The 27,478-nt window shown below is 34.2% G+C and overlaps 1 protein-coding gene across 3 annotated transcripts in view; it reads left to right on the forward strand.

Annotated features, from left to right (window-relative positions):
* Positions 1-27,478, forward strand: part of NRK (Nik related kinase) — a 165,699-nt gene that overhangs the window by 63,422 nt on the left and 74,799 nt on the right. For all 3 annotated transcript variants that reach the window (XM_016166764.2, XM_016166765.2, XM_016166766.2), the window contains 2 exons: positions 20,344-20,400; positions 21,728-21,799. In XM_016166764.2, the coding sequence (XP_016022250.2) occupies positions 20,344-20,400; positions 21,728-21,799 (129 nt within the window). The remainder of the gene's footprint in view (positions 1-20,343; positions 20,401-21,727; positions 21,800-27,478) is intronic.

A 27,478-nucleotide genomic window follows, 5' to 3' on the forward strand; every position in this document is an offset into this window, starting at 1 on the left:
ATGAAAAAAAAAAGAATGTCATTGTGGGGATACTTCACACATAGAGAACTAGATTGTCACTTTTTGATCATGATTTCACTATACTTCATAAATAAAGCTGCTTAGAAGTGTTTTCAGATTTGACATAGTGTGGGTCTTAGTCTCACAGAATTCCTATATAGTTTCCTCAGCATGAGTACAGTTACAGACTATGACTTTAAACTTTAATTTGTGACCAACTTTGAAGATTTTATGATGTCATCTATTTGTAACAAGAACACTCAGTGGCTTTGTACTTTTGTTTCCTGCAGAAGGGGATATACTTGTCACATAGCAGTGCATTGAGGTCTTCCCTTAGTTGCCTACTAGTAGCTATTCATTTATTTTCAACAAATGTTGTATGTATTTTGTAGCCAAGGACATTGAACTTTATTGTCCATTTTGTGTAATTCTCTGTTTGAATGCAATAGATAGCAGCTTCATTTGCAAATGATGTTACTACATATTTTGAACTATTTTTCCCTGCAGGAGTAATAACAAGGGTAGTAAAACTGAGTTGAAGTTGCTATATAAGCACACACAACTGCCTCAAATTACAGGGCAGTTTCTAAGCTACACAACCACCAAACCTTGAAGGCCCTCTTCAACTCCTTTCACAGATCTAATAAGCATAACCATGACTATCCCATATTTCTGGATAAGGAAAAACATTATTCTTTTGGATTATGGTGGTGGTCAGTAGCTTTTTAACTACAAAATTTCTGTTTCAGTACACATTATTTAGTTCTATTTAGCCAGAGCTTGGGTAATTTGGGGAGGTTTTCTAAAGAAAAAAAAAGATGAAGAACTTGGGGCTCTCACCATCTCATGTATTCATAGTTGACATAACCACAACAGAACTTTGGGGAAGAAGCTTTGAGTATAGTAGCCACAGTTAGCAAAAATATGAATAAGAATTAGGTAATGTCAACTGACAAACCAAACTTATACAATTTGGCAAGAACCTTGGCACTTTTAGTACTTTTGTAGGCTCATGCCCTCTGATCTTAACTAGCTCGTATCTTCTCAGTTGAGGCTCTCTGACTAAAAGGAGTTGTGAGAAGCTTTGAATGGTTTCACAGTAAAAACACAAAGGTGATTTAGAGTCAAGAAGATGAAATTCACCTATGGACAAATAATGTCCTTTGAGTTCTTGAAGTACCCTGCTGCAATGCAGCATTTCACAGTCCTAGTCAGGAAACCCCAGTGTATCATTTGGCACATTGGACTTTGGTCTCTCTCTAACCCTTCACCCACATAACTTCACATTAAAAGTATCCTTGTGCCTCCTCCACCATCTCAGACACATATACATAAATACCTTTGCCCATGCATCTCCTCCCCTAATTTAGAGCTCCATGTGGAGATTGACTTGGTTTAGTTCAACACATATGTACTGAGTGCTGGTGATGTGCCAGACATCTTGCTAAACTTAAAGCTGTATATAGAGAGAATGCACCCTTAGAGAGCTTCTGGTCTGAAAGCTAAGATGGATAGGTAAGTAGACTAATTAGGTAAAAGAAACTTATGCTGCCTTAGGAATATGCAGTACCAACCTATAATTTAAGTTTTATTTATGTTGCTGAAACAACTGAATTCAAATTTACTCTAATGATATATTTATACAAGTATGAAACTTCTTCATAATGACCTAACGGTAACAATTTGTCATGAACTCTGTGTGTATATATATACACATATATATGTATATATTAGTATATATGTATACAGTTTTCTCTGAAACTTGTAGCAGCTTGATTATAGAGACCTAAAATCCTGAGCTGTCAAGGTTACAGTAGTATTTATTCAAGTTCAGTCTCCATATGCTTCAAGCCAAAAGTATCTGCTGCTGCTTCTTCTGAGCTCTCTCCAAAAGGAGAAAGTCACACCCAAAAATAATTTTCAACTTTAATACACTTGGCTGAAAGAGATGTTACAACTGATACTGCAGAAATAAAAAGGATCATCAGAGACTACTATGATAAATTATATGCTAACAAATTGGTCTACCTAGAATAAATGGATAAATTTCTAGGAACATATAACCTACCAAGACTGAATCTTGAAAAAACAGAAAATCTAAACAGACTGATTACTACTAAAGACATTAAATCAGTAATCAAAAACCTCTCAACAAACAAAAGTCCAAGACCAGACAGATTCACTGGTGAATTCTACCAAAACATTTATAGAAGATGTAATACCAATCCTTCTGAAATGTTTCCAAAAAAGAGAAGGGGAAGGAACTTTTCCAAATTTATATTACAAGGCCAGCATTATCCTGATACCAAATTACACAAGGATACCATAGGAAAAGAAAATTCCAGGCCAATAGATACAAAAATCCTTAAGACAACATTAGCAAACAAAATTCAATAAAACATTAAAAGGATAATTAACCATGGTCGAGTGGGATTTATTCAATGGTGGTTAGGAGTCAAAGATGGTTCAATATCTACAAATCAATCAGTGTGATACATCACATTGACGAAATGAATGATAAAAAACATATACTCATCTCAATACATGCAAAAAAAATCATTTGACAAAATTCAACATCTATTTGTGATTTTAAAACCTCTCAGCAAAGTGGAGATGGAGGGAATGTACCTCAACATAATAAAAGTCATATACAGTCAGTCCACAGCTAGCACCATACTCAATGGTGAAAACCTGAAAATTGTTCCTCTAAATCAGGAACATGACAAGGATGCCAACTCTCACCACTTTTATTTGAAATAGTATTGAAGTCCTAGTCAGAGTAATTAGGCAATAAAAAGAAATAAAAGGCATTCAAATTGGAAAGAAAAAAGTAAAACTGTCACTGTTTGCAGATGATATAAGATTATCTAGAGAATACCCTAAGGACTCCTTAAAAAAATTGTTAGAACCACTAAAATATTTCAGTAAAGTTACAGGATACAAAATGAATATACAAAAAACTTTTGTTTCTGTACACACAAACACTGAACTATCAGAAAGAGAAATGAAGAAAATAATATCATTTACAATTGCACCAAAAATAATAAAATATCTAGGAATAAATTTAACCAAGGAGGTGAAAATCCTGTACACTGAAAACTATAAGGTAGTAAAGAAAGAAATTGAAGAAGACACAAATAAATGAAAAGATAGTACATGCTTATGGAAGAATTAATATTGTTAAAATGTCCATACTACCCAAGGCAACATATAGAGTCAATGCAATCCCTATTAAAGTGTCAATGGCATTTTTCCACAGAAATAGAACAAAAGAATTCTAAAATTTGTATGGAACCATAAAAAAAACAAAATAGACGAAACCGTCTTGAGAAAAAAGAACAAGCTGGAGGTATCATACTCTTCAATTTCAAACCATATTACAAAGCTGTAATATGAAGTTTCATATCTGTGTGTGTGTGTGTGTGTGTGTGTGTGTGTGTGTGTGTATATATATATATATATATATGTCATGAGAGTAAATTTGCATTCATGTTGTTAGAGCAACATAAATGATGTTGGAAGAATTGGACAGCCACGTGTGAAAGAATGAAATTGGATCATTATCTTACATCATACACAAAAATTAACTCAAAATGGATTAAAGATTTAAACGTAAGACCTGAAACCATAAAAGCTGTAAAAGAAAACAGGCGGTAAGCTTCTTGACATTGATCTTGGTGATGATTTTTGGATCTGACACAGAAAGCAAAGGCAACAAAATCAAAAATAAAAAGTGAGACTATATCAAACGAAAGGGCTTCTGAACAGCAAAGGAAACCATCAACAAAATAAAAAGTCAATCTACTGAATGGGAGAAAATATTTTAAATTACATACCTGATATGGTACTAATATACAAAATATATAAACAACTCATATAACAGAATAGCAAAAAAATATTAATTAAAAAATAGGGAGATCTGAATAGATATACAGATGGGCAACAGGTATATGAAAAGATGCTCTATATCATTAATCATCATGGAAATGCAAATCAAAACCACAATGAGATATCACCTCATGTCTATTAGGATAGCTAATACCAAAAAGAAAAAAATAACAAGTTACTGAGGATGCTGAAAAAAAGAACACTGTGATGGGAGAGTAAATTGGCACAGCCATTATAGAAAGCAGAATGGATGTTCTTTAAAAAATTAAAAATAAAACTACCATATAATCCAGCAATTCCATTTTTTCATATTCATTAAAAGAAAGTGAAGACACCAATTCAAAAAGGTGTATGCATCCCCATGTTCATTTCAGCATTGTTTACAATAGCCAAGATATGGAAACAACCTAAGTGTTCATTGATGAATGAATGGAGAAACAAATTTTGGTGTGTGTGTGTGTGTGTGTGCCCGCATGCGCGTGTGTGTGTCCAATGAAATGTTATTCAGACATAAAAAAGAATAAAATCTTGCCATTTGCAAGAGCATGCATAAACCTTGAGACTATTATGCTAAGTGAAATGTGTCAAAGACAAATACTGCATGATCTCTCTTATGTGTGGAATCTAAATATATATATATATGTATATATATTTAGAAAAAATATATATATGTAAGCTCATAAATCAGAGACATATTAGTGGTTGCCAGATGTAAGGGCTGGGATGTGGTAATAATGGGGGAACTTATTTTTTTTTAGTTGAAATAAATTGACCAAAAAGTTTTGCGATGATTGGATGCTTATGCAAATATCAAATCAGAGAATCTCTTTAGTACTCTTTGGCAGCCAAATTACTATTACCCCTCAATCAAATGTAATGAGCACCATTTTTATGGCCTAACAGTGTACTATGCTTTATGGTAGTTATAAAAAATGTGTCTCTTAATAATCTTGTCAATTATCAAATATCACTTAACAAACACCTGTACATCTTTGAGTTCCTTAAAACTTTTTAAAGTAAATCTAAAATTGAAGCCTGTAGAACTCCTTTAAGAAGCTCTCCAAACAGGTTGCATCTCTTCTTTTGGCAATCTTTAGAAATTTCTGATGAGTAAAGTGTGAGGTGGAGGGTGATTGACATGTTCCTTAATATGTCCCCAACTCTACCCACCCACTACCGTTTGCTATATTCTCTGTAATCTTAGCTACACTTCCAAACCCTTACTGTTCCAATCCATTTGTCCTTTTGGTATTGTTGAGCTTGTTGGTGGTGATGAAGATTAAAAGGGGAAACAATGAAAATACTTCCAAATAAGAATCAAACTACTACAACTTCCCATCTCAAGCACTGGTTTAGGAAAGGCCCTGCTAGGTGTCAGGGATATGGACTTGTTAAACTTTGACATTTTCTCCAGTATCATGTTGTCATTTTTCTGCATAGACACAATGATGACAAAAACTATATTGTTAGCCACATTGTCTCATCCCTCCACAGTACAGCACAAAGTACTCTTGGATGCTATCTATGGCTACACTCTTGGTGGCCTTGAAGCATCATTTGGTTTGTTTGCTAGGAGAAAGGTAGAACCCAAATGACTAGAAGAACAAAACTGTGAATGAAAAAAGAGGTTACCAAATGTGTGTGTAGTGTGTGTGTAGTGAGTGCCTTGTGGCCTCCTGCCATCACAAAACCAAATGAGAAGTAAGAAAGAATGCCCTGGGGATTATGCAGTTTGCCTTTGCCAAAAGAGGGCAAAGCAAATAACTCAGATTATGTAGAAACTACTGAATAGTCAGCAGCCTTTCCACAAGTTTCCTTAACTGCATGATCAAACATAAAGTTTTTAATCTAATCGAAGATACAAGGCCATCAAGGACTGCCTTATTTTCTTCTGGGGAAAAACATGGTAATTAATTGCTGCAGATGATGGATATTTTTAACACAGCCATCACTGCTATTTTAAGTCATTTGTTATAGTTTAATATGTAATCCACAAGAAAATGATCATTATTGAAATTCAGTTCTGGTTATTCACTGCTTTAACGACTCTGAGCTTTGCATCAGACCATTAATGAAGAAAAGCCAGTCATTAAGTATTAAACAACTAATGGCTAATTTCTTAATGATCACTCTTTCTTCTTTTACACATGATTTTACTTAAAACATTTTACACTGAAATTTCTGGCATGATACAAACAGGTGCACTCCTACATTCTTTCTTTTTCACCTCTCTTTTCTTTTTGGCCACTCTCACTCTTCCTTTTCTTTTATTTATTTATTTATTTATTTATTTATTTATTTATTTATTTATTTATTTATTTATTCAGTGACTATGCCTTCATACTCAGCATTATCTCATAGCCTTTGGTCTTGGTGTGTAACTCATTGGATCCACCATGCCCTTCAGAATCGGTTCAGATTCTATGCCATCTTTGTGGTTGGCCCAGTTGACAATCTACCTCTCTGGAAAGCCTTCTCAGTTACTCTATTTATTATTCAACCAACTAGTACTCATTAAAAGGGTATTTATTATGTACCTGCAACTGTGCTAGCACTAGAAATACCGAATGAAAGAAATACATTCCTAAATTTCAAGAATTTTTAAATACTTCCTGATTTTATTGACGGAGTGACTAAATCCCTGATATAATGATTTATTTGGTAACTAGATTTGATTGCCTTAATGTATTTTTCCATTATAACTTTCTGTATGTAATTAATTTACCCAGTGTACCTTGTATATCATTGTCAATGTGATTCTGTACTTATAAAGATTTGAGAAGACTGAACCCACTCAGGGCCATCATCTACTCCCTGCTCTACCACAACCTCTCTCACTACTCTCCCACATTTACATCTATCTCCTAGATTTGCTAACAAAAATTATAATGAACTAGAATAGCTATTTATCTCCATTTGAGCAGGTTAAAAGGTAGAAGACAGACCTGTAAATCAAAAGTGGAAATCGTGTGATGCTGCGCGGTGAAAGGAAGTATGGTAGACTGGTTGGTCAATTAGAAGATGGCAAGGCTAAGTCTCAGGTGACCAGGATACTGACCTTTTGTAATTTCCTTCTGCAATTATTAAGTAACTTATAGTTTAATTCTGGATCCCCAATGTACAAAAAGACCTTGCTTTCTACATTCGAGATATTCCCCCCAATTGGAAATAATCTGAAATGTGGCAATTTGACTTTCCAAAATATATTTGAGGCATTTGGTGTTTAATGAAAACTAGTACAAGTTCATTTGTAAACTAGAATTATGTTATGACCATCTCTTCATTTTTTGTTGTGTATATCAAGATTTTCTTGCATTGGTTTTTGTTTAAAGCTGTTACATATACCTTTCAACAATGTTTTAAATATGTTACCAGTATCTTAAATTCAGGAACATACCACACTTTCTGTGGTTTGTTCAGAAAGTTAATATTCATCTTGGAGCCACTTAATAGCATCATCCCCATAATAAAGTCTTTTTTCCTGGGGGAGACAGACTAAATAAGCTGCTTATCTGATTATCTAAATTAATTCATTAAGAACACAAATCCTTGCCAAATTGAAATCAAAATATTGAAGAATTTATGTTTTCTCCTGGGTAATTTCAATGGTCCTGGGAAAAAAAAAATACAGATTTGTCCTAATTACTACGTTTAAAGTACAACCCTAGAAAATAATTGTGAGACCATAAATTGGTCAGGGAAGGTTTTTTAGAAATTTAGTTAAGACCTTCACATTGTATCATATATTCATTCTCTTGAACCTTTCAAACTTTATTTAGACTGCATTTGGGACCAAAGAATTCATGTTATTAATTAGTCTTTGCATTTGATTCTGTCCTCTGTTTCAGATGTATATGTCCTAAAAACTATAAATTTGTCCAATAAAATTTTTACTTGGAACATTTTGTTTTTTCTCCTCTCCATTCCCATCCTATCCCTTCACACTTTCATAATCCCTTCTCACTCACCTTTACCTTGCTTTCCATTCCAGGCACCTGCTACCTTCATTATGGCTGAGGAACGACCTCTCCTGGAACTCCTCAGACCCTAGCCCTTTCCTTCCTCCACCTCTGCTTCCATCAACACTTATCTATTTATAGCTATTCCTACAGTTTTCTATTCTGATCATCTAACTCATGCTAAAGTGTTAATGACAAGAAATAACTAAATGTATCTTTTTCTCAGCTAATATTCGAATAATCAGGGAGTTTCATTATTTTAATAAAATTTAGGACATAATGAATGATTTTTATACTTTGTAGCGGGTTGTGGGGTGGAGGGAGAGATTTTTGGAGTAGTTGACCTATTATCTCTAAAATCGTATCATATGAGCTGCATCTATTAATAATTGAATAATTTGAATGAGTTTAATGACAAGACAAAGAGTTTCCTGAGGTGAAGATACAGATTATTTGATTCCAAATGTCAATAGACTTGAGCCTAAAATCAGGAATAGCTACAGAACATTGTTATTATATATCATCTTCTGTTACTCAAATATGAGAGGGCCTGTGAACTTATACAAAATATTTAAGCAGCAGTTTCTTTTCTTATGATAGGAATGAAAACTAGGAGGATTTTATTCTCTTTGCTCTGTGATGATTGAGAATTAAAAGGTTATTCTTTGCATGTAAACTCTATTTAAGGAGACATTGTTAATCCAGTGTAGCTAGCGGCTCCTGGATGATAGTGTAGTATTATTGATGGTAGGAAAAAAAACAGACAAAATCCCCAACATTTGCAGTTTAAGGATTTCCTTGTGATTTTCCTGCATAATATTCACGAAGTCCAGTGGAAACTGTGAGGTTATTTAGTACTCATTCAACAATACAAAACCAAACTCCTTTCATAGCATTCTCCATGTGTGTTTCCAAAAAAAAATGACATTGTAAATTTGTTATAAAACATATGTTGTAATCAAAGAGAGGTACATCCTAGAAATTGGATTTGGTGCTCCTGGTTTAAGATCTTGTTAGGAAGACAATCTGTTTTTTGACAACACGGCCTTCAGCTAAGATCATAAAACCGCTTTTATATAGTCAGTGAACCACAAGATGGCACCACTGAACAATTAGTTTATCTCAAGATGACTTCTCAGTTTGCTGGATAAATGCTCAAAAATTGTGTTATCCCTTTTCAAAACCAATGTCAATCCCTTCTAATGAATAAAGTTTGAAAAGGAAAATGTATAACTTTACAATGAAGAAACCTGGTGGATATCCCTTAAACCCTTAAACCAAGTGACAAAGGTTAATAACACCAGTGGTCAGTCATGGTCATACCATGTATCCCTGACATGATGTGATGAGTTGAGCACTTCACTCTTGTTGTGTGCTTTCTCCAAACCCATAACTTCAGTCTAATCATGAGAAAATATAAGCCACACTAAAGTTGATAGACATTCTACAAAATACTTGACTAATACTATTAAAAAGTGTCAAGGTCATGAAAAAACAGATAAGAAGACTGAGGAACTGTCACAGATTGGAGGAGCCTCAGGAGACATGACAGCTAAATGGAATGTGGAATCCCAGTTTGGGTCAGTCCTACAGAAAGGACATTAGTGGAAAAACTGGAGAAATCTAAATAAAGACTACAATGTAGTTTAGAGTATTATATGTGTATTATATGCCAGGGAGTGGATTCTGACTCCTGGTGACCCTATGGATGAGTGATGTCCTCAACAACCTTGTTGATCCCTTGTAGACTAATGCTTATGGTTTCTTTTATGTCAGTCAATCTCATACTTGGTCTTCCTCTTTTTCTGCCACTTTCTAATTTTCCCAGCATTATTATATCTTCCAAAGAATTCTGCCTTCTTATGATGTATATAAAATAGAACTTCAGTTTTGTCATTTTTGCCTCTGGCAGTGTTTTGACTTTGATTTGCTCTAGGACCCACTGGTTTTTCTTTTTGGTAGTATACTCTAGAGTATCTATAATGCTCCTTCAGCACTCTGTTTCAGATGAATTATTTTTTTTCCCTCCCAGTGTTCTTCACTGTCCAACTTTCACATCTGTACATAGTAATAAGAAACACAAGGGTGTGAATAATCTTAGCCATGGTCTCTAATGATACATCTTTGCACTTAGTGAACTTTTCTAATTCTTTCATTGCTGTCCTTGCAAGTCTTAGCCTTCTCTTTATTTCTTGTATTATAAGAGTATTGGGCCAATATTAATTTCTTAGTTTTGACAATTGTACCATGGTCATATAAGATATTAACATTAATAGAAGGTATGTGAAAGATATACAGGAACACACTGTACTAGCTTTAAAACCATTCTCTAAATCTAAAATTGTTTTAAAAATATTAAAAAGTCAAGTTACAGAGGGAACTCGTTGAAATACTAGGTTAATAAGCAGTGCTTTTCCATTTACCTGTTATCTGGGTATACTAGACTTCTATGAAAGCTTGTGTATTAACTCAGGACATGGTTCCAAGATCTGGGGTTTATTTCCTCTATAGACACAGTGAGTATGTTTTCCAAACCCCATATTAGGACACCTTGTCTGACAAAATAATTTTGTTCAATTTTCAAGTGAGAAGATAAGTCACAGATAACGAGGATAAGAACCGAGTTATTTTTTTTTATCTTCTATGGCAATTGGTGGCACTTTTTAAAGACATTCCGCTATCTCACTAATGTGTGTCATGAGTATAATGTCTGTGTATTTAAGACCTTTAAAAAATCTGGGCTTACAACCATTGGTTAAATAAGACAACATATGGCTAATATCTTTGCTAAAATTACAAATATTTGTGTTGCACAGAATAGTATTTTGGCTTATAAATAACCTCCTAGTATCAAGGAAGGAAACATGTTAACTCTTTTAAAGGGTGTATGGAAACCAGTTTTCAACATGTTGATTTGTGTGTGCATACAGATATGAGGAAATTTTGACTAGAAAGTGTTTATATGAATAATTAGAACAGTACTTCCTAAGTGACGATAAGGGCTAAAGAAATTTTTAAAAAACATATTAATATATGTATTTCACCCAGAGATGTAAATAAATGTGGGATTTTCTAACATTCATATATCCACAGGCAAAAGAATGAAATAAGACCCCTATCTTACACCACTCACAACAATTAACTCAAAATGTATTGAAGACTTAAATAACCTGAAACTGTAAAACTCCTAGAAGAGAACATAAAGGGAAAAAAAAACTTCTTGACATTGGTCTTGGTAATGATTTTTTTGGCTATGACACCAAAAGCACAAGCAGCAAAAGCAAAGATAAATTAAGTGGGATTACATCAAACTAGAAAGCTTCTGCCCATCAAAAGAAACTATCAACAAAATGAAAAGACAACCTGTGGAACAGGAAAAAATAATATATTTGCAAACCATTTATCTGATAACATTAACTACTTTTCTCTGATCAGCAATAGCCTATAACTTTTTCCTTTTAAAATTCTAGTCTTTGGTATCTGTCATGCTCCACCTAAAACTTTTCACCTGATTTTAGACATTTTCTTGTCTTTTTATCAGTAGTTTCTAAACTTATCCAAAATCCAGCTCATTTCCTTGTTTAATTTCTATCCTTCTAGTCTTATGTACTAGTTTCTTAGGGCTACCATAACTAATTACTATAAACTTGATGGCTTAAAAGAAAATTATTCCCTCACAATTCTAGAAGGTAGAATTTCAGAATTAAGGTGTCTGCAGGGCCATCATCCCCTTGAAGGCTCTAGTAAGGAAGTCTTCCTTGCCTCTTGTAGCTTTGGGTGATTGCTGGTAAGCCTTGTCATTTCTTGACTTGTAAATACATCTGTCCAATATCTGTCTCCATCATTACATGACATTCTGCCTATCTTTGTCCAAATTTCCCGCTTCTTTTAAGGGCACTGGTCATTGGTTTTAGGTCCTGCCTTAATTTGGTATGACTTTATCTTAACTTGATTACATCTGCAAATACCTAGTGGTTAGAACTTAAGCATATCTTTTAAGAGGACACAATTCAGTACAAAACACCTTGACTTGATTCTTTCAGGCCTGGATCCATAAACTAAACTGAGCAAATCTTGCCACTTCCCACTTGTTTAATATTCAATTATTTTAAAAGAACTGAAGTTACTAGAGTTACTGTATTTCTTAGAAAACCTTTTGATCCATTTCTGACATATGGCCTCATTTACAAACTGTGGCTTGCTCAGTAGGCTTGAAGTAACCTTAAGTGCATGGAATTAAATCCTATCAGTTTTATCAGTGGGGAAAAATGGAGAAGTATTAGCAATCATATGTTGCATGTAATATTGGTGATAATAGTAGTGTGGTTTTTTGTTTACTTTTGAACTTCTATGATCAATTGGATTTATTATGATGAGAAAACATGTAGGTATAATCTAATCATCTAAAAAATAGTATTCATATACTTCAAACTTTATTCTTTAGAAGAAATTTGACAACAAATAAGCAACATAGTTAAAGATCACTTTCCTGAACTCAAGGAATCTTGAACTTTTGCATATTTACTCACTTGACAGGTTACACAAGATATTAACAGTACCATCTAGACACATCAACCATTATTTGATCATTTTATAAGCAAAAAAGTGTTGTCTTTCATGTGAGAGTTGTGACTAGTGACAGTTCTTTGGTTTGAGTGACCCTGTAGTAGTTTCCTATAGTTGTGGTAATAAATGCACAAATTAGATTTAAACAATAAAAATTTATCTAGTTCTATTTCTTGAGGCTAGAAGTCTGCAAGACTATTCTCCTTTTGAATGTTGTATGGAAGAATTCTTCCTTCCCTCTCCCTAGCATCTAGTGGTTTTTAACAATCCTTTCTTCCTGTCATGACATGGCTATCTTCCCTTTGTGTGAGTGTCTGTGTCTTTGTATCCAAATCTCCCACCCCTTTCTCTTATAAAGACACCAGTCATTAGCTGTCGTAATCCATACCTTTCTGCAAAGGCCTTGCTTTCAATGTTAAATTCTGAGGTTATGGATGAACCTGCATTTTGAAGAGACACCAGTACAGCAAAAGAATGAAATGATCTGCTAGAGAACTATAAGATAAGGCATTCTGTTTTAAGGTGAAGGCTTAATCCTTCAACATTAGACTGAATTTTTTCTATGACTACAGCTTGAAATAATTTAAAAGGCATTGGCCACAAAATAAGAATTCTGATTACAAACCTCTATATTCATTTTTGAAAATTGTAAATCTGTAATTTGAAATTATAAATCTATAATTTCAAATTATAAATCCAATTCTTGCCAAATAATTAAGCATTAAATAACTATACTGATTAGATGATTGTAACACTGATGGGAAGTGGCAAGGTTTGCTGGTTTTACTTTATGGAGCCAGGCCTGAGAGGATAAATTCAAGGTGTTTTGTGTTGAATTGTGTCCTCTGGAAAAATGTGTTGAAGTTTTAACCAATGGTACCTATAAATGCATAAAATATATGCTTGTATTTAGGATAAGACTAAGTTTTTAAAACTTAAAATACTTTCAATAAGAAAGAATTTTTCACAACTTTTTCCTTTCATAAATATCTTTGGTTCATATCACTGAGGGCATGGTAAATGGATTAGCAGCCATTAAATTAATTATGTATCACTCTTACCTGTGATAATTATGGAAAAATTTGTTTAATGTATGAAGAAGGACACAGTAGAAAGATATGTCTACACATAATATGATGAGAAAAAAATTGTTCAGTATAACATCTCCTTTTTCTCATCTCCAATCTTAAATTTTTACTTTTTCTCTGGATGCTTCAGTGTCATAGAAACCTAGACTAAATGTACAAATAAATCAGTGCCTTCAAATGACCAATTATGTCCATTATTTAATACGAATGTTTAAAACAAAACTAGGGCTGAGGTAAATATAGTGGAGTAGAAAGATATTGAGCTCACCCCCTCCCACAGGCACATCAAAACAACAACTACATATAGAACAACTCTTTCTGAGAACAACCTAAAGACTAGCAGAACAGATATTCTACAACTAAGGATACAGAGAAAAAAAAACACATTGAGAAGGGTAGGAGAGACAGATTTAGTCTAGTCAAGACCCAGAGAAGCAATCCTCAAGGGAGAAAGGATATCACAACCATGGAGTTTCCTCCAAGGAGCAAGAAATCTGAGCCCCACATTGGGATCCTCAGTCTAGAGGGCCTGAATTTGGAAGAGGAGCCCCCATAACATCTAATTTGAAATCCAGCAAAGCTTATGTCCAAGAGAAATGAAAGACTATAGGAAACCAAGACCCTATTCTTAAATGAGAATATGAAACCACTCATTCTGAGTCCCAGTGAAGAGGCAGCAGTATGAAAAGTGTCTGGGTCATACATGAAGGAGATACACTGACTAATTTTAGGGCATGTGCTAGATAGGCAGGAATCTATTGGAACTATCTCCAGGGCAAAAGAGCTGGCGTGTGCGCGCGCTCTCTCTCTCTCTCTCTCTCTCTCTCTCTCTTCCCCTCCCTCCCTCCTCCTCCCTCTCTCCCCCCTTTCCTTCCTTCCTTCCTTCTTTTTTCTTTCCTTCCTTCTTCTTTTTTTTCTTTTCCTTCCTTCCTTCTTCTTTTTTTTCTTTTTATTTTTCTTGTGCATTTCTTTTCTTTTCTTTTCTTCTTTCTTTCCCTTCCTTTTTTCCTTCCTTCCTTCCTTCCTTCCTTCCTTCCTTCCTTCCTTCCTTCCGTCCGTCCCTCCTTCCTTCCTTTTTCTCTTCTCTCTAGCTGGTTCAATATATGCAGGTACCATTTCTGACAATCTCCATTAAACTTGCTAACTTTCCTTACCCTATCCCAGCATTCCCCTGAGGATCACTTCCCACAACCAACAAGCCCTCCTGGCCAATGCAGCTCCTACCCCTTCACACCCAAAATGTGGGCTTAGCTAGCACTGGAGCCCCTTGATAGTGCTCTGCAATCCACCAGCTTCAGTGGATGTCCTGAGCCAAGACTGGCACCCAATCCAAAACAGTATCTACTTCAGGAGTCCAGACCCCACAGACCAACGTGCCCACAGGACTTGAGGCAGAACCTCAAAGACAGAAGGGCTAGGAGCAGCCCCACCCACGAGCATTCCTGCTATATTCATAGCTAGGATTCACAGCAAGTTGGGTCAGGGAATAACCACAACCAACAGTGTGCTTGCAGCAGTGGAGGCTGAGCATCACAGACAGTAGGGCCAGTGCAAACCCCATCCACCAATATGCTTACAGCAGTCATAACTGGGCCTCCTAAGAAGCTGGGTAAGAAAAGTCTTGCCCACCAGTATCTGCAGCAGTTATGGCCAGTCATCACAGCCAGTAAGCCCGGGAGCTAATAGCCCACACCAGCACATTCATAAGGCGACTGTGGCCTAACCACACAGCCCACATAGGGGATAACCCAGAGATCTTGGCTTTGGTGAACAGGAGAGATTATGTCTCTGGACCCCACAGGACACCTTTTTCAGAAATCCACTCTTTTAAGACTGGGAGATGTAGCTAATATACCTAATACATAGAAACATACGGAGAATCAGATAAAATGAGAAGACAGAGAAATACGTTTCAAATAAAAGAACAAGACAAAAACCCAAAGAACTAAATGAAATTGATATAAGCAGTTTACCAGATAATGAGTTCTATGTAATGGTCATAAAGATGTTCACTCACCAAATTTGGGTGAAGATATATGAAAGAAAATATCTTACTGGTAAAGGCAAACATATAATAAAGGTAGTGGATCAACCACTTACAAACTAATGCAAAAGTTAAAAAACAATAGTGGTAAAACTCTCTATATACAATAATTAGTTAAAGGATACACACACAAACACACACACACAAAGATGTAAAATATGTCAAAAACATAATACATGGGCGGGGCTAAAATCTAGTGCTTTTAGAATGTCTTTGAATTTAAGCAACCATGAACTTAAAATAGACTTTTATGTACATAGGTTTTTATGTATGAATCTCATGTTACCCACAAACCAAAAACCTATAATACATACAAAAAAAATAGAAAGGAAATCAAACATAACACCAATGAAAGTCATCAAACCACAAAGGAAGAGAGCAGAGGAGGAAGAAAAGAATGGAGAAAACCTACAAAAACAAGCAGGAAAAAAAAAACCAAAATGTCAATAAGTACCTGTCTCTCAATAGTCACTTTAAATGTAAATGCATTAAATGATTTAATCAAAAGATATAATATGGATGAATGAATTTTTAAAAAAAGACCATGCACATCCAGCTTACAAGAGACTGACTTCACATTTAAAGACAGATACAGAGTGAAAGTGAAGGGATAAAAAATGATATGCTATGCAAAAGGAAATGAAAAAAATCCTGGTAAAATTTTACCGATATCAAATAAATAGGCTTTAAAATAAAGTCCACAATAAAAGACAAAGAAGAACATTACATAATGATAGAGTAATCAATCCAACAATAAGATATAACAATCATAAAAATCTATGTATCCAACATACAAACACTCAAATACATAAAGCAAATATTAACAGACATAAAGGGAGAGATTGACAGTAATAAAATAACATTAGAAGATATTAACACCACACATACATTAATGGTTGGATTACTCAGATAGAAAATGAACAAGGAAATACTGGACTTCAAAGACACATTAGATCAGATGAACTAAATATGCATGACATTCCATCCAAAAACAGCAAGAATGCACATTCTTTTTAAGTGACCATAGAACATTTTCCAAAGTAGATCATGTTAGACTACAAAACAAGTCTCAATTTAGGAAGACTGAAATCATGTCAAGCATCTTTTATGACCATAATGTTGTCAAACTAGAAGTCAGTTGAAGAAAACTGGAAAAAAAATCAAATATGTGGAGGCTATACAACATGCTACCAAACAACCATGGATCAATGAAGAAATCAAAGAGGAAATAAAAAGGTACCTGAAACAAATAAGAATGGAACACAATATTCCAAAATTCATAGGACACAGCAAACAGAATTCTAAGAGAGAAAGTAATACCAATACCAGCCTACCTCAGGAAACAAGAAAAATCTCAAACAACAACAACAACAATAACAACAACAACAACAACAACAACATAACCTCACACCAAAATAATTAGGGGGAAAAATAACAAAGATCAAAGTAAGTAGAAAGAAGGAAATAATAAAGATTAGAGTGGCAATAAATGAAATAAAGAATAAAACATAATAGAAAGATCAGTGACTCTAGGGCTGATCCACTGGAAAAAAACCCTGATAAACCTTTAGCCATGAGAGAGAGAGAGAGAGAGAGAGAGAGAGAGAGAGAGAGAGAGAGAGAGAGAGAGAGAGAGAGAAGGGGAGGGGGAGGGGGAGGGGGAGGGGGAGGGAGCGATGTGGAGGGAAGGAGGGAAAGAAAGAGAGAGAGAGACAAGTGCCAAATAAATAAAATAATAAATGAAAGAGAAGTGACAGCTGATAACACAGAAATACAAATAACCATAAGAGAATACTATGAACAATTACAAGCCAACAATTTAGACAACCTAGAAGAAATGAATAAATTCCTAGAAATATACAACCTTCTAAGGCTGAACCAGGAGGAAGAGAAAATATGAGCAGACTGATTACAAGTAATAAAATTGAATCATTAATAAAAAAAAAACTCCCAACAAACAGAAGTCCAAGACCAGACATCTTCACAGGCTAATTCTACCAAACAGTTAAAGAAGAGTTAATATCTATCCTTCTCAAACTCTCCCCAAAATTTAAAGAGATAGAAATGCTTTCAAACTTATTTTGTGAGGCCAGCATTACCCTTATATCACACCATACAAAGACACTACAAAAGAAAAATTAGAGGCCAATATCTCTGATGAACATAGATGCAAAAATTCACAACAAAGTACTAGCAAATCGAATTCAACAATACATTAAAATGATCATCAACCATGATCAAGTGGATTTATTCCATGGAGGTAAGGATGGTTCAATATTCACAAATCAGTAGTCATGATCCACCACATTAACAAAACAAAGAATAAAATCATATGCTCATTTCAATAGATGCAGAAAAAGCATTTGACATCATGTAACTTTCCTGTATGATAAAAATGCTCAACAAAGTGGGTATAGAGGAACGTATTATAACATAACAAAGGCCATATATGACAAACCCACAGTTATCATTATACTCAATGATGAAAACATAAAAGCTTTTCCTTTATACACTATCAAAATGAACTCTCAGAGAAATTAAGGAAACAATTTTATTTACAATTGCATCAAAAATAATGAAATACCTAGAATTAAATTTAACCAAGGAGGTAAAAGGTCTGTACTCTGAAAACTATAATACATTATTGAAAAAATTGAAAATGACACAAATAAATAGAAAGACTATGCTCATGGATTGGAAGAATTAATATTCTTAAAGTGTTAATGCTTCTCAAAGAAATCTATAGATTACGTTCAATTGCTATCAAAGTACCAATGGCATTTTTCATAGAACTAAAATAATCCTAAATAACAAATAATCCTAAAATTTGTATCTACCACAGAAGACCTTAAATAGCTAAAGCAATCTTGAGAAAGATAAACAAAGCCAGAGGCATTATACTCCCCGATTGAAAACTATACTGCAATGTATAGTAATCAAAGCAGTACTGTATGGTACTGCCACTGAAACATATATACATCAATGGAACAGAATAAAGAACTCAGGAATATATCCATGCTTAAATGGTCAATTAATTTATGATAAAGGAGATAAGAATGTGTAGTGGAGAAAAATGGTCTGTTCTGTTTAGGTCCTGGGAAATGGCGCTGGTTAAACTGGATAGTTATATGCAAAAACAATTGAACTGGACTGCTTTCTTACACCATGTATAAAAATAAACTCAAAATGGATTAAAGACTTAAATGTGAGAGCTGAAATCATAAAACTAGAAGAAAGCATTAAACTTTTTGACACAGCCTTAGAAATATTTTTTTGGATATGTTTCCTCAGGCAACGACAACAAAAGCAACAATTATCAAATGGGACTATATGTAACTAAAAATCTTTTTCAAAGCAAAGGACAGCATCAACAAAACAAAAAAGCAACCTACTGAATGGAAAAAAAAGATATTTACAAATGATATATTAGATCAGGGTTTAATATTCAAAATATATGAAGATTTCATAAAACTCAACATTAAAAAAATCTGATTAAAAAATGGTCAGAGTACCTGAATAGACATTTTTCCACAGAAGACATACAGATGACCAATAAACACATGAAAAGATGCTTAACCTCACTAATCATCAGGAAAATGAAAATCACCATGACAATGAGATATCACCTCATAGCTGTCAGAATGGCTATTATCAAAAAGACAACAAATAACAAGTGTTGGTGAGGATGTGGGAAAAGGAGAACACTTGTGCATTGTTGATGGGATTGTACAGCCACTGTTGATAACAGTATGGGTGTCACTCAAAAAATTAAAAATAAAGTCCAATGTAAGTAGAAAGAAGGAAATAATAAACTCTGTGAAGTAAATTATGATACAGCCTAGCCATTCCACTACTGGATATTTATCTAAAGAAAACAAAAACGCTAATTTGAAAAAGTATATGCACCTTTATGTTCATAATAGCATTATTAATGATAGCCAAGATATGGAAGCAACCTAAGTGTTCATTGATAAACGAATGGATAAAGACGATTATATGTGTGTGTGTGTGTATACACATATATATGTGTATTTATGTGTGTGTGTGTGTGTATATATATATATATATATATATATATAAATGAAATAATGAAATCAGCGATAAGAAAGAATGAAATCTTGCTATTTGCAACAACATGGATGGACTTAGGGGTGGGTATTATGTCAGTGAAATAAGTCAGACAGGAAAAGACTAATATCATGTGATTTCACTTATATATAGAATCTAAAAAAAAACAACAAAACAAACAAACAAAACAAAAACCTACTCATAGATACAGAGAAGAAACTAATGGTTGTCATTGTGGAGGGGTTTAGGGAGATGGGCAAAAAAAGTGAAAGGGATTAATAGGAACAAACCCCCAGTTATAAAAGAAATAAGTCAAAAGGACGTAATGTGTAACATAAGGATCATAGTCAGTATTGTTATAACTTTATACCCTGACACATGGTGACTAGACTTATCATGATGATCACTTTGTGAGGTATATATTTCACTATGTCATACACCTGAAATTAATATATTATTTGTCAATGATACTCTAATAAAAAGGGGAAAAATCAAAGCTACTCCATAAATGTGCTTGAATTTTAGTGAAATATTTGGTATTTCTTTGAAATGTTCATAATTTAATATTCCTGTTCTCTATATATGCCTCATATTTATTCTTTATATGGTATTTTATGTTTCAAGATAGGCTGTAGCTTTTTACATTATTGAATTTTAATATTTTCACTTTGCCTTTGATTGTTTGATTAGGTAGCTAGCATTTGATGTTTATTACTATCCTGTGTTTCAGGGACTCCATGAAAAGACAGGCGCATTTACAGCTGTTAAAGTGATGAATGCTCGTAAGGTAATATTAAATTCTCTCTGTATCCTGTTCCCTTAATAGACTATAGTCATGGGATAAACAGCTCAGAAAATATAGTTTTGATTTTTAAATCATTAATATACATGATTATAATTATGTTAATCTGGTTTTATTATATTATTTAATATTATTTCTATCCATTTGTATATTTATTATTGATTTATTATATTTACATACAAAAATGATTTACTCACAGTGAAAGTTTAACATATTTTGGTATTCTATAAGTATGAAGAAATTATCTCTATTTCTATTTATAGTCTATTATCTGTTTCCAGGGATAGCAAAGAAACAATTTCTTCTAATATTGTTAATCCTTCTGTGTCCCATCATACTATTTTCTTTCTCCAACTATTCCTTTTGATAATTGAAGCTATTAGATTCTCAATGACAGGTAGAAGGAAAGAACTTGTCAGAGATGCACTTTTCTTGTATTTTCTGACAGATGAGCAACAAAGACAGTTTAATTGACACTGTTCCTACTAATATTCATAAAATTGTGTCATGGTTCATAATATATGGTCATAGAATTTGCTAAGCACTGACTTCTGTCCTCTTTTTCTTAGCATGAGTGCATCACAGTTTGAAGATAATATTAACATTAACATAGCAAAGGTCAAAATTATTTTTCATTTTACTATATCCTAAAGGAATATTCTCAAATATTTATTTGAAAAGCTATACATATTCACTGAACTGTTGTCAATGTCATAAACTGTTCTTTTACAATTTATGAAGGGAGCAAATTACAGAAACTGTTTAAAGAATTGCATGATTTTTGTTTTGCCAATACATGTCAAATGTTGCAAACTAATGTGAGTTTCAAGAAATTTTGAGGTTTTGAGGATTTATTTTGTTCTATAAACCATGCCTTTCAAATAATCAGCCTGGTATTATTTGAGAGGGACTCTCTAAAATACTTATTTCCTTGTTTTAACTTGAGAGACTTTGATCAATGTTTAATTTACGTTTTAGAAACTCTAAATTTTGAAATATTTAAAAATCATATTCAGCCCATTGATCATGTTAATTACCTTGTTTTGTAAGGGGAAATAGCACTTTACTAACATCAAATTGTAATTTGCCTGTTAACATGGCAGTTAAATCTGTTACTATGAATTTTATGCCAAGTTTCTGTATATATAAGAATATGATTTTTAAATTAAAATTATTAGTGAAAATTGAGAGAAGAATGATATTATGTTACTCTTCTATTTAATGCTAAAAGAGCATGAAGTACTAAAGAATAAATCATCTTGGGAGTGTACCTACCAATGGGTCTAATAACATTTTGTTCTTGGTTTTGCAGACCCCTTTACCTGAAATAGGAAGACGAGTGAGAGTGAATAAATATCAAAAGTCTGTTGGGTGGAGATACAGCGTGAGTACTGAAATTTCCCATTAGAACTAAAATGTTGTTTCTGGAAGTGATAACATGTTTATATTTTAAGCATATTCACATACATTCAATTATCATATTTGAACACAAATATCTCTCAGAAAGCAGGACCAAGGAGAAGTTTTTCCCTGAGTAAAGAAGTGTTGACTGCAAGTGAAGGACTGAGTAAATCCACAGAATATAGAGCCCTCTAGCTCTGTAGCAACAAAGGAGATGATAGGACAAAGAGCAAGTTTTGCCTAAAATTGTCCTAAGCAAAGCCCATTTTCACACCTTCTATGTGGTATTTTGAATTGACTTTCCCCCATTATGATTCTAAGAAACATTGTCATTGTATATGAGCCAAATGAGGACTACTCTTTTTTATTGTGAGAACGATAGTGGAGAGGAGAAACCTAACAGGCTACCCAAATTAAAAGTCCAGATATCTGGCATAGTACTTAAATACATGAAGAACTGCGAAAATGCTTTCTACTTGAAGCTTTTTAACTGCCTTACAAAAGAGTCTCTATGTCTCAAATAATTTTCTGGCTCTAGAATAAGATCGGGCAAAGAAAATTATTTTTCAGTAGATGTTAGTAATCTAGATGTTGGTGATCTATCAAAGTATTCTGTGGGCCAAAAGCATAATCCTCACTCTTATCAATAAAATTCATTGATTTTTAAATTTTTAAAAAAATTAAAAATTTTTCCCACTTTATTGAAATATAATAGACAATTAGTTGCATATAGTTATATTGTACAATTCAATTAGTTTTTCAATTATAGTTGGCATACAATAGTAGTTTCAGTTGTACAGCATAGTAATTAGAGATCTATATAACTCACAAAGTGAACGCCCCAGTAAATCTAGTAACCCTCTTCCCCCTTACGTATTTATTATAACATTGTTAACTATTTTCCTTATACTTCACATTATATCTCAATGTCTAATATGTAACTATCCATTTGTACTTCTTAATCTCTTTGCCCCTTTTCACTATCCTCCCAAACCCACTCCCATCTAGTAGCCCTCAAAATATTCTCTGTTTTCCATAGTGGCAGTACCAATATCTATGAGTTTGTTTCTGTTGTTTTTGTTGTTTATTTTGTTCTTTAAACTGTACATGTACATGAAATCATGTGATATTTGACTTTTTCTATCCGACTCATTTTATTCAGTGCAATGCCCCCTAGGTCCATCAAGGCAATATCTTTTTCCATCCCCTTCCTTTTAGTCTCTGTGTGTCTTTTAATCTGAAGAGAGTGAGTCTCTTGTAGGCAGCATATGTAGAGTTTTGTTTTCTTATCCATTCATCAACTCCAACTTTTGGTTGGAGAACTTAATTCTTTTCTGTTTGAGGTACTCGTTGATAGGAATGTAGTTATTACCATTATTTATTCCTATTTTTGATACATGTTTTTTTTCTTTTTAAAGAAGACTTTCCAACATTTCCCGTAATACTGGTTTGGTGTTGATTAATTCCTTTAGCTTATTTTTGTCTGGGAAGCTCTTCATGTGCCTTTCGACTCTAAATGATAGCTTTGCCGGATAAAGTATACTTGGTTGTAGATCTTGGGTTTTCATCACTTGGAATATTTTCTGCAAAGCCCTTCTGTCCTCCATAGTTTCTTTTGAGAAATTAGCTGCCAGTGTTTGGGGTGCTCCCTTGGAGGTAACTAATAACTGCTTTTCCTTTGCTGCTTTAAGATTCTCTTTTTATATTTAACTTTTGGCATTTTAATGATAATGTGTCTTGGTGTGGGTCTCTTTGAGTTCATCTTTTTTGGGGACTCTCTGAGCTTCCTGGGCTTGTATGTCTATTTCCTTCACCAAATGAGGGAAGATTTCCATCATTATTTTTTTCAAATAGCTCTTCAACTTCTTGTTTTCTTTCAGGTACCCCTATGACACAAATATTTTTACATTTAATTATGTCCCATTGGCTTTTCAAATTGTTATTATAGTCTTGGCTTCTTTCTATTGTCTTTCTGATTGAGTGTTATTGGCTTCCCCATCCTCTATATCAGTGGTTTGATCCTTTTCTTCATTCACTCTGTTGATCCTTTTTAATATACTCTTCATCTCAGATAGTATGTTCCTCATTTCTGACTGATTCCCTTTTATAATTTTCATTTCTACTTTTATGTTTTTTATCTTTGTTAAAGTTTCCACTGAATTTATCTACACTTTCCCTAAGTTCATTGAGCATCTTTATAACCAGTGTTTTGAACTCTGCATTGTTAGATTGCTTGACTCCATTATTCCTGGATCTCTATTCTGTCCTCTCATGTGGTTTCTGCTTCTTTGTCTTCCCATTTTGGCTGCCTTTCTGTGTCTGTTTCTATGTACTAAGCAAAGCTCTTAAGTTTCTCAGTCTTATTAGCATGGGTTTGTGGAGTGGGTATCTAGTGGCACAGTCCTGAGAGAGGTTCAGCTGCAGGCCAAGTTTAGCCACAGGCCAAGTTTAGCCATAGCCTGTGTCCCTACGAGGCCACCTGTTAAAATTCAGCAAGCAATCCACAGATGCCGTGCTTATAGTTGTCTCAAGAGGCCATGCCAAAAACTGGGGTCAGTTGCCACCAGCATGAGTCTTGCAATTGGCTCAGTAAGGAGCACTGGACTCACCAAGGACACAACTAGATATGGCTTGAGTGAGGTCGCAAGTTAGGGGAAGTAGAGTTTCAGGGCATCCTCTGGGTGGAGTGACCACTGTTATCCAGTTCCATGATATCTCAGCAATGGCAGCTCTGAGAGTACACACTAGGTACAGGGAGGGCTCAATAGAGAAGTAATAAGAGACAACCTCACCTCTGGCTCTCACACCTACAACTCAGTGCCCTCCTGTAAGTTTCTGGTCCCCCTACGCCAAGCTGCTGACCCAACACTCATGCTCAGAACAAGCTGGTCCATCACCAGGAAGGTCCGCTCATGGACAGGTCCCCTTTAAGGGGAACATCTGTAGCTGCCGCAGCCTCTATGCCACTCAACCACTAGGGACCTGGCAGTCTCACGTCTTTACCCCCTCTTATCTTCTACTGATACAGGGTGATTTCTTATTTCTCTCTATAGTTATACTGTTTCTATTCATCTAGATTCCAGATGACTTTGCTTGCTGTTTGCTCCATGTTTCCATCACAACTTTTATTCAGTCACAAGAGGGATGAGTAAAGCTTCTATCATCTACACCACTTTTTTTCAATCTCACTGATTTGTTTTCTTACTTTTTCTCCCCTGTGGTCAATTTTCTGGTATTCAAATATTTTTTCAACTTTTTGTGTCTTCATTCTCTCAGGCACGTTAAAAATAACCCTTTCCATTAGTGCAGTCACTTTCATAAAAGCTTTCTAGTTATATTAGAAAGGTATTGGTAAACAGCTTCATGGTTCATCTAGTAAGTGCAAGGGCCCTGTTTGTTTACAATGTATCTTGAGAGACAAAGCATATCCAAATTAATCAGGTTGTACTGATTAATAACATGGTCTTGGAGATCAATAAGCTATGAAAAGTAAGGTATGAAAAATGTAATTGTTTGACCAATTCTAATTTTATCAAAGATTTGTGTTGATAAATCCCTTTAAAGATCTTCCCCAAACCCTCTTTGGTATTTTTCCCATAGAGAAAAAATTTTTGATTCTAGAATTGGATGAATTTAAAAAGGAAGTTTTGACATTCTTGAACTGCCTTTTCTTGACAAAAAGCAGGATATTCAGACCACTCTGGAATCAGCTGGCCCTGAGTCAGGAAATACTATAGCATCATATTATTTGGATATGTTTGAGAGTTTTAAATTACTCACTTGGCCCGATGGATGTAAATGTACTTATGTATTTCTCACAAGCTCAACTTCCTGTTAATTGAGAATAGCAAACACACTAATGCTTCCCAAACATATTTGATCTTGATTTATTTGTTTTGGGGGAAATTTTCATGTATGTGGGAAACCCATTCTTAAAAGTTTTTACAGTTGGGGACTTTGAATTCTCTGATTATATATTTTAGTAGGAAAAATAACTGCTAGCTGATCAGCCAGTTTTCATCTCTAAATCATCTTGAATCCTTTGGATAAGAAGTTTGTAACTTACATACACATCTCTTTCAATCAGAAGTTTATGGAATAGCAATATTATGCAAGTCCAGAAACATAAATTTAAATCCAAAATCTACCACTAAGTAGCCAAGAACTTAGAAGAGTGGTCTTACCTGTCTAGGCCTCGGGTTCCTCATAGATAAAATGGCACCAGAATATTTTGCCTACATATAAACAGGGTTAAAAAGTATGGTCAAATGTAACTACATAGCTGCCTAGAAACCAGTCACTATACTTGCTTGAGAACATGAGCTTTCTAACCTAGATAGAAAAGGAGGCTCCTTAATATCAAACTACCAAACACGTCAAAGGACTCAGTCTGTTCTCTGCTACTCTCTAAGCTGTTCTTCGTATTCTTATCCTTGCACCATCATCTCATTTCTATTTATTGCACACTTTATGAATGTATTTTCTTCTCAGCAGAACCCTGGTGCCTTGCTAGGAACTGAGAGTGCCCATGTACATATAGAATTGCTACTTCCTAAAGTTGATTTCTATGTATTGGCAGATATTATAACCATTTCAAAGGAGAGCCACACCACAGTAGAAGCAGAATATTTAAGGGTCCTACATGGCAAGAATGAAAGCCACAAGGATCAACTTTTAGCTTTGTAGAAAACAGGAAAAGGGAATTAGAAAGTAACTTATTAAAGGCTAATGAAACTGAAACTCGAACTTTCATGTAATTCTGCTCTTCCAGTTTGATTGTTTTATTCATTCATGCCTTCATTACACAATAAATACAAAGAGAGAAGCTGCCATAAGGGTTTCCAACTGGAGAAATCAGGCATCATCACCTTCCCTAAAGACAAATACGCGTTTAGATTTGTTTTCTAGTAGTTGAATATTTATGGATAAATCCACTGGAAATCCAGGGAAATGCTAAGAATGTTTGCAGATGCTGGCCATTTATTTCTTTTTTTTTCTTTTTTTTCTTTTGCAAGATATATTATATATACTTGGGGACACTACAAAACCTAGTAGTTATATTTATTCAAGAACTATTTTTAAACCCCAGCCACAATATAGGAAAATATAAAAAGAGATTGCCCATCTTTTCTACTCAGTCCTAGAAAATAAGTTAACAAGGAAGAAAAATGATAACTGACTAGATTAGATATATTCAGTTACCTATTCACTTCAGCTAAAAGACATATATTTCCTCTAGACCTAGGTCATCAGGTATGGTAATTGAAAGAAATTCTTGGGAGACCTAAAGATAACTATTAAGCCCTTTATTGCTTTTCATGCCAATTGGCCCTTTTCATTGCCCCAAAGAAGTGAGTGTTATATCTTGCTATCTTTTTCACTGGAATCCAGAACAGGATGTAACTGTTTTTAATTTATAGTCTTTTTTACTTTACATACTATAAATATATTTCACTTTGTACAGTGAATTTTCCTGAAAAGGTTACACAAGTGAACTTTAATAGATATAGTAGGAGAACTTTTTTTAAAAATTACAATCAAATGAAATTTAGAGCTAATAGGGATACAAAAGACTTTGTTAGGGATTCCTTTGTCAAGTATAGGTTACTTCCCAAGTCATTTCACATCACCCTCAACTTCATTATTCACTATCTTGTATTCA

Source organism: Rousettus aegyptiacus, unplaced genomic scaffold (assembly GCF_014176215.1).
Source record: "Rousettus aegyptiacus isolate mRouAeg1 unplaced genomic scaffold, mRouAeg1.p scaffold_m13_p_9, whole genome shotgun sequence".
NCBI lineage: Eukaryota > Metazoa > Chordata > Mammalia > Chiroptera > Pteropodidae > Rousettus > Rousettus aegyptiacus.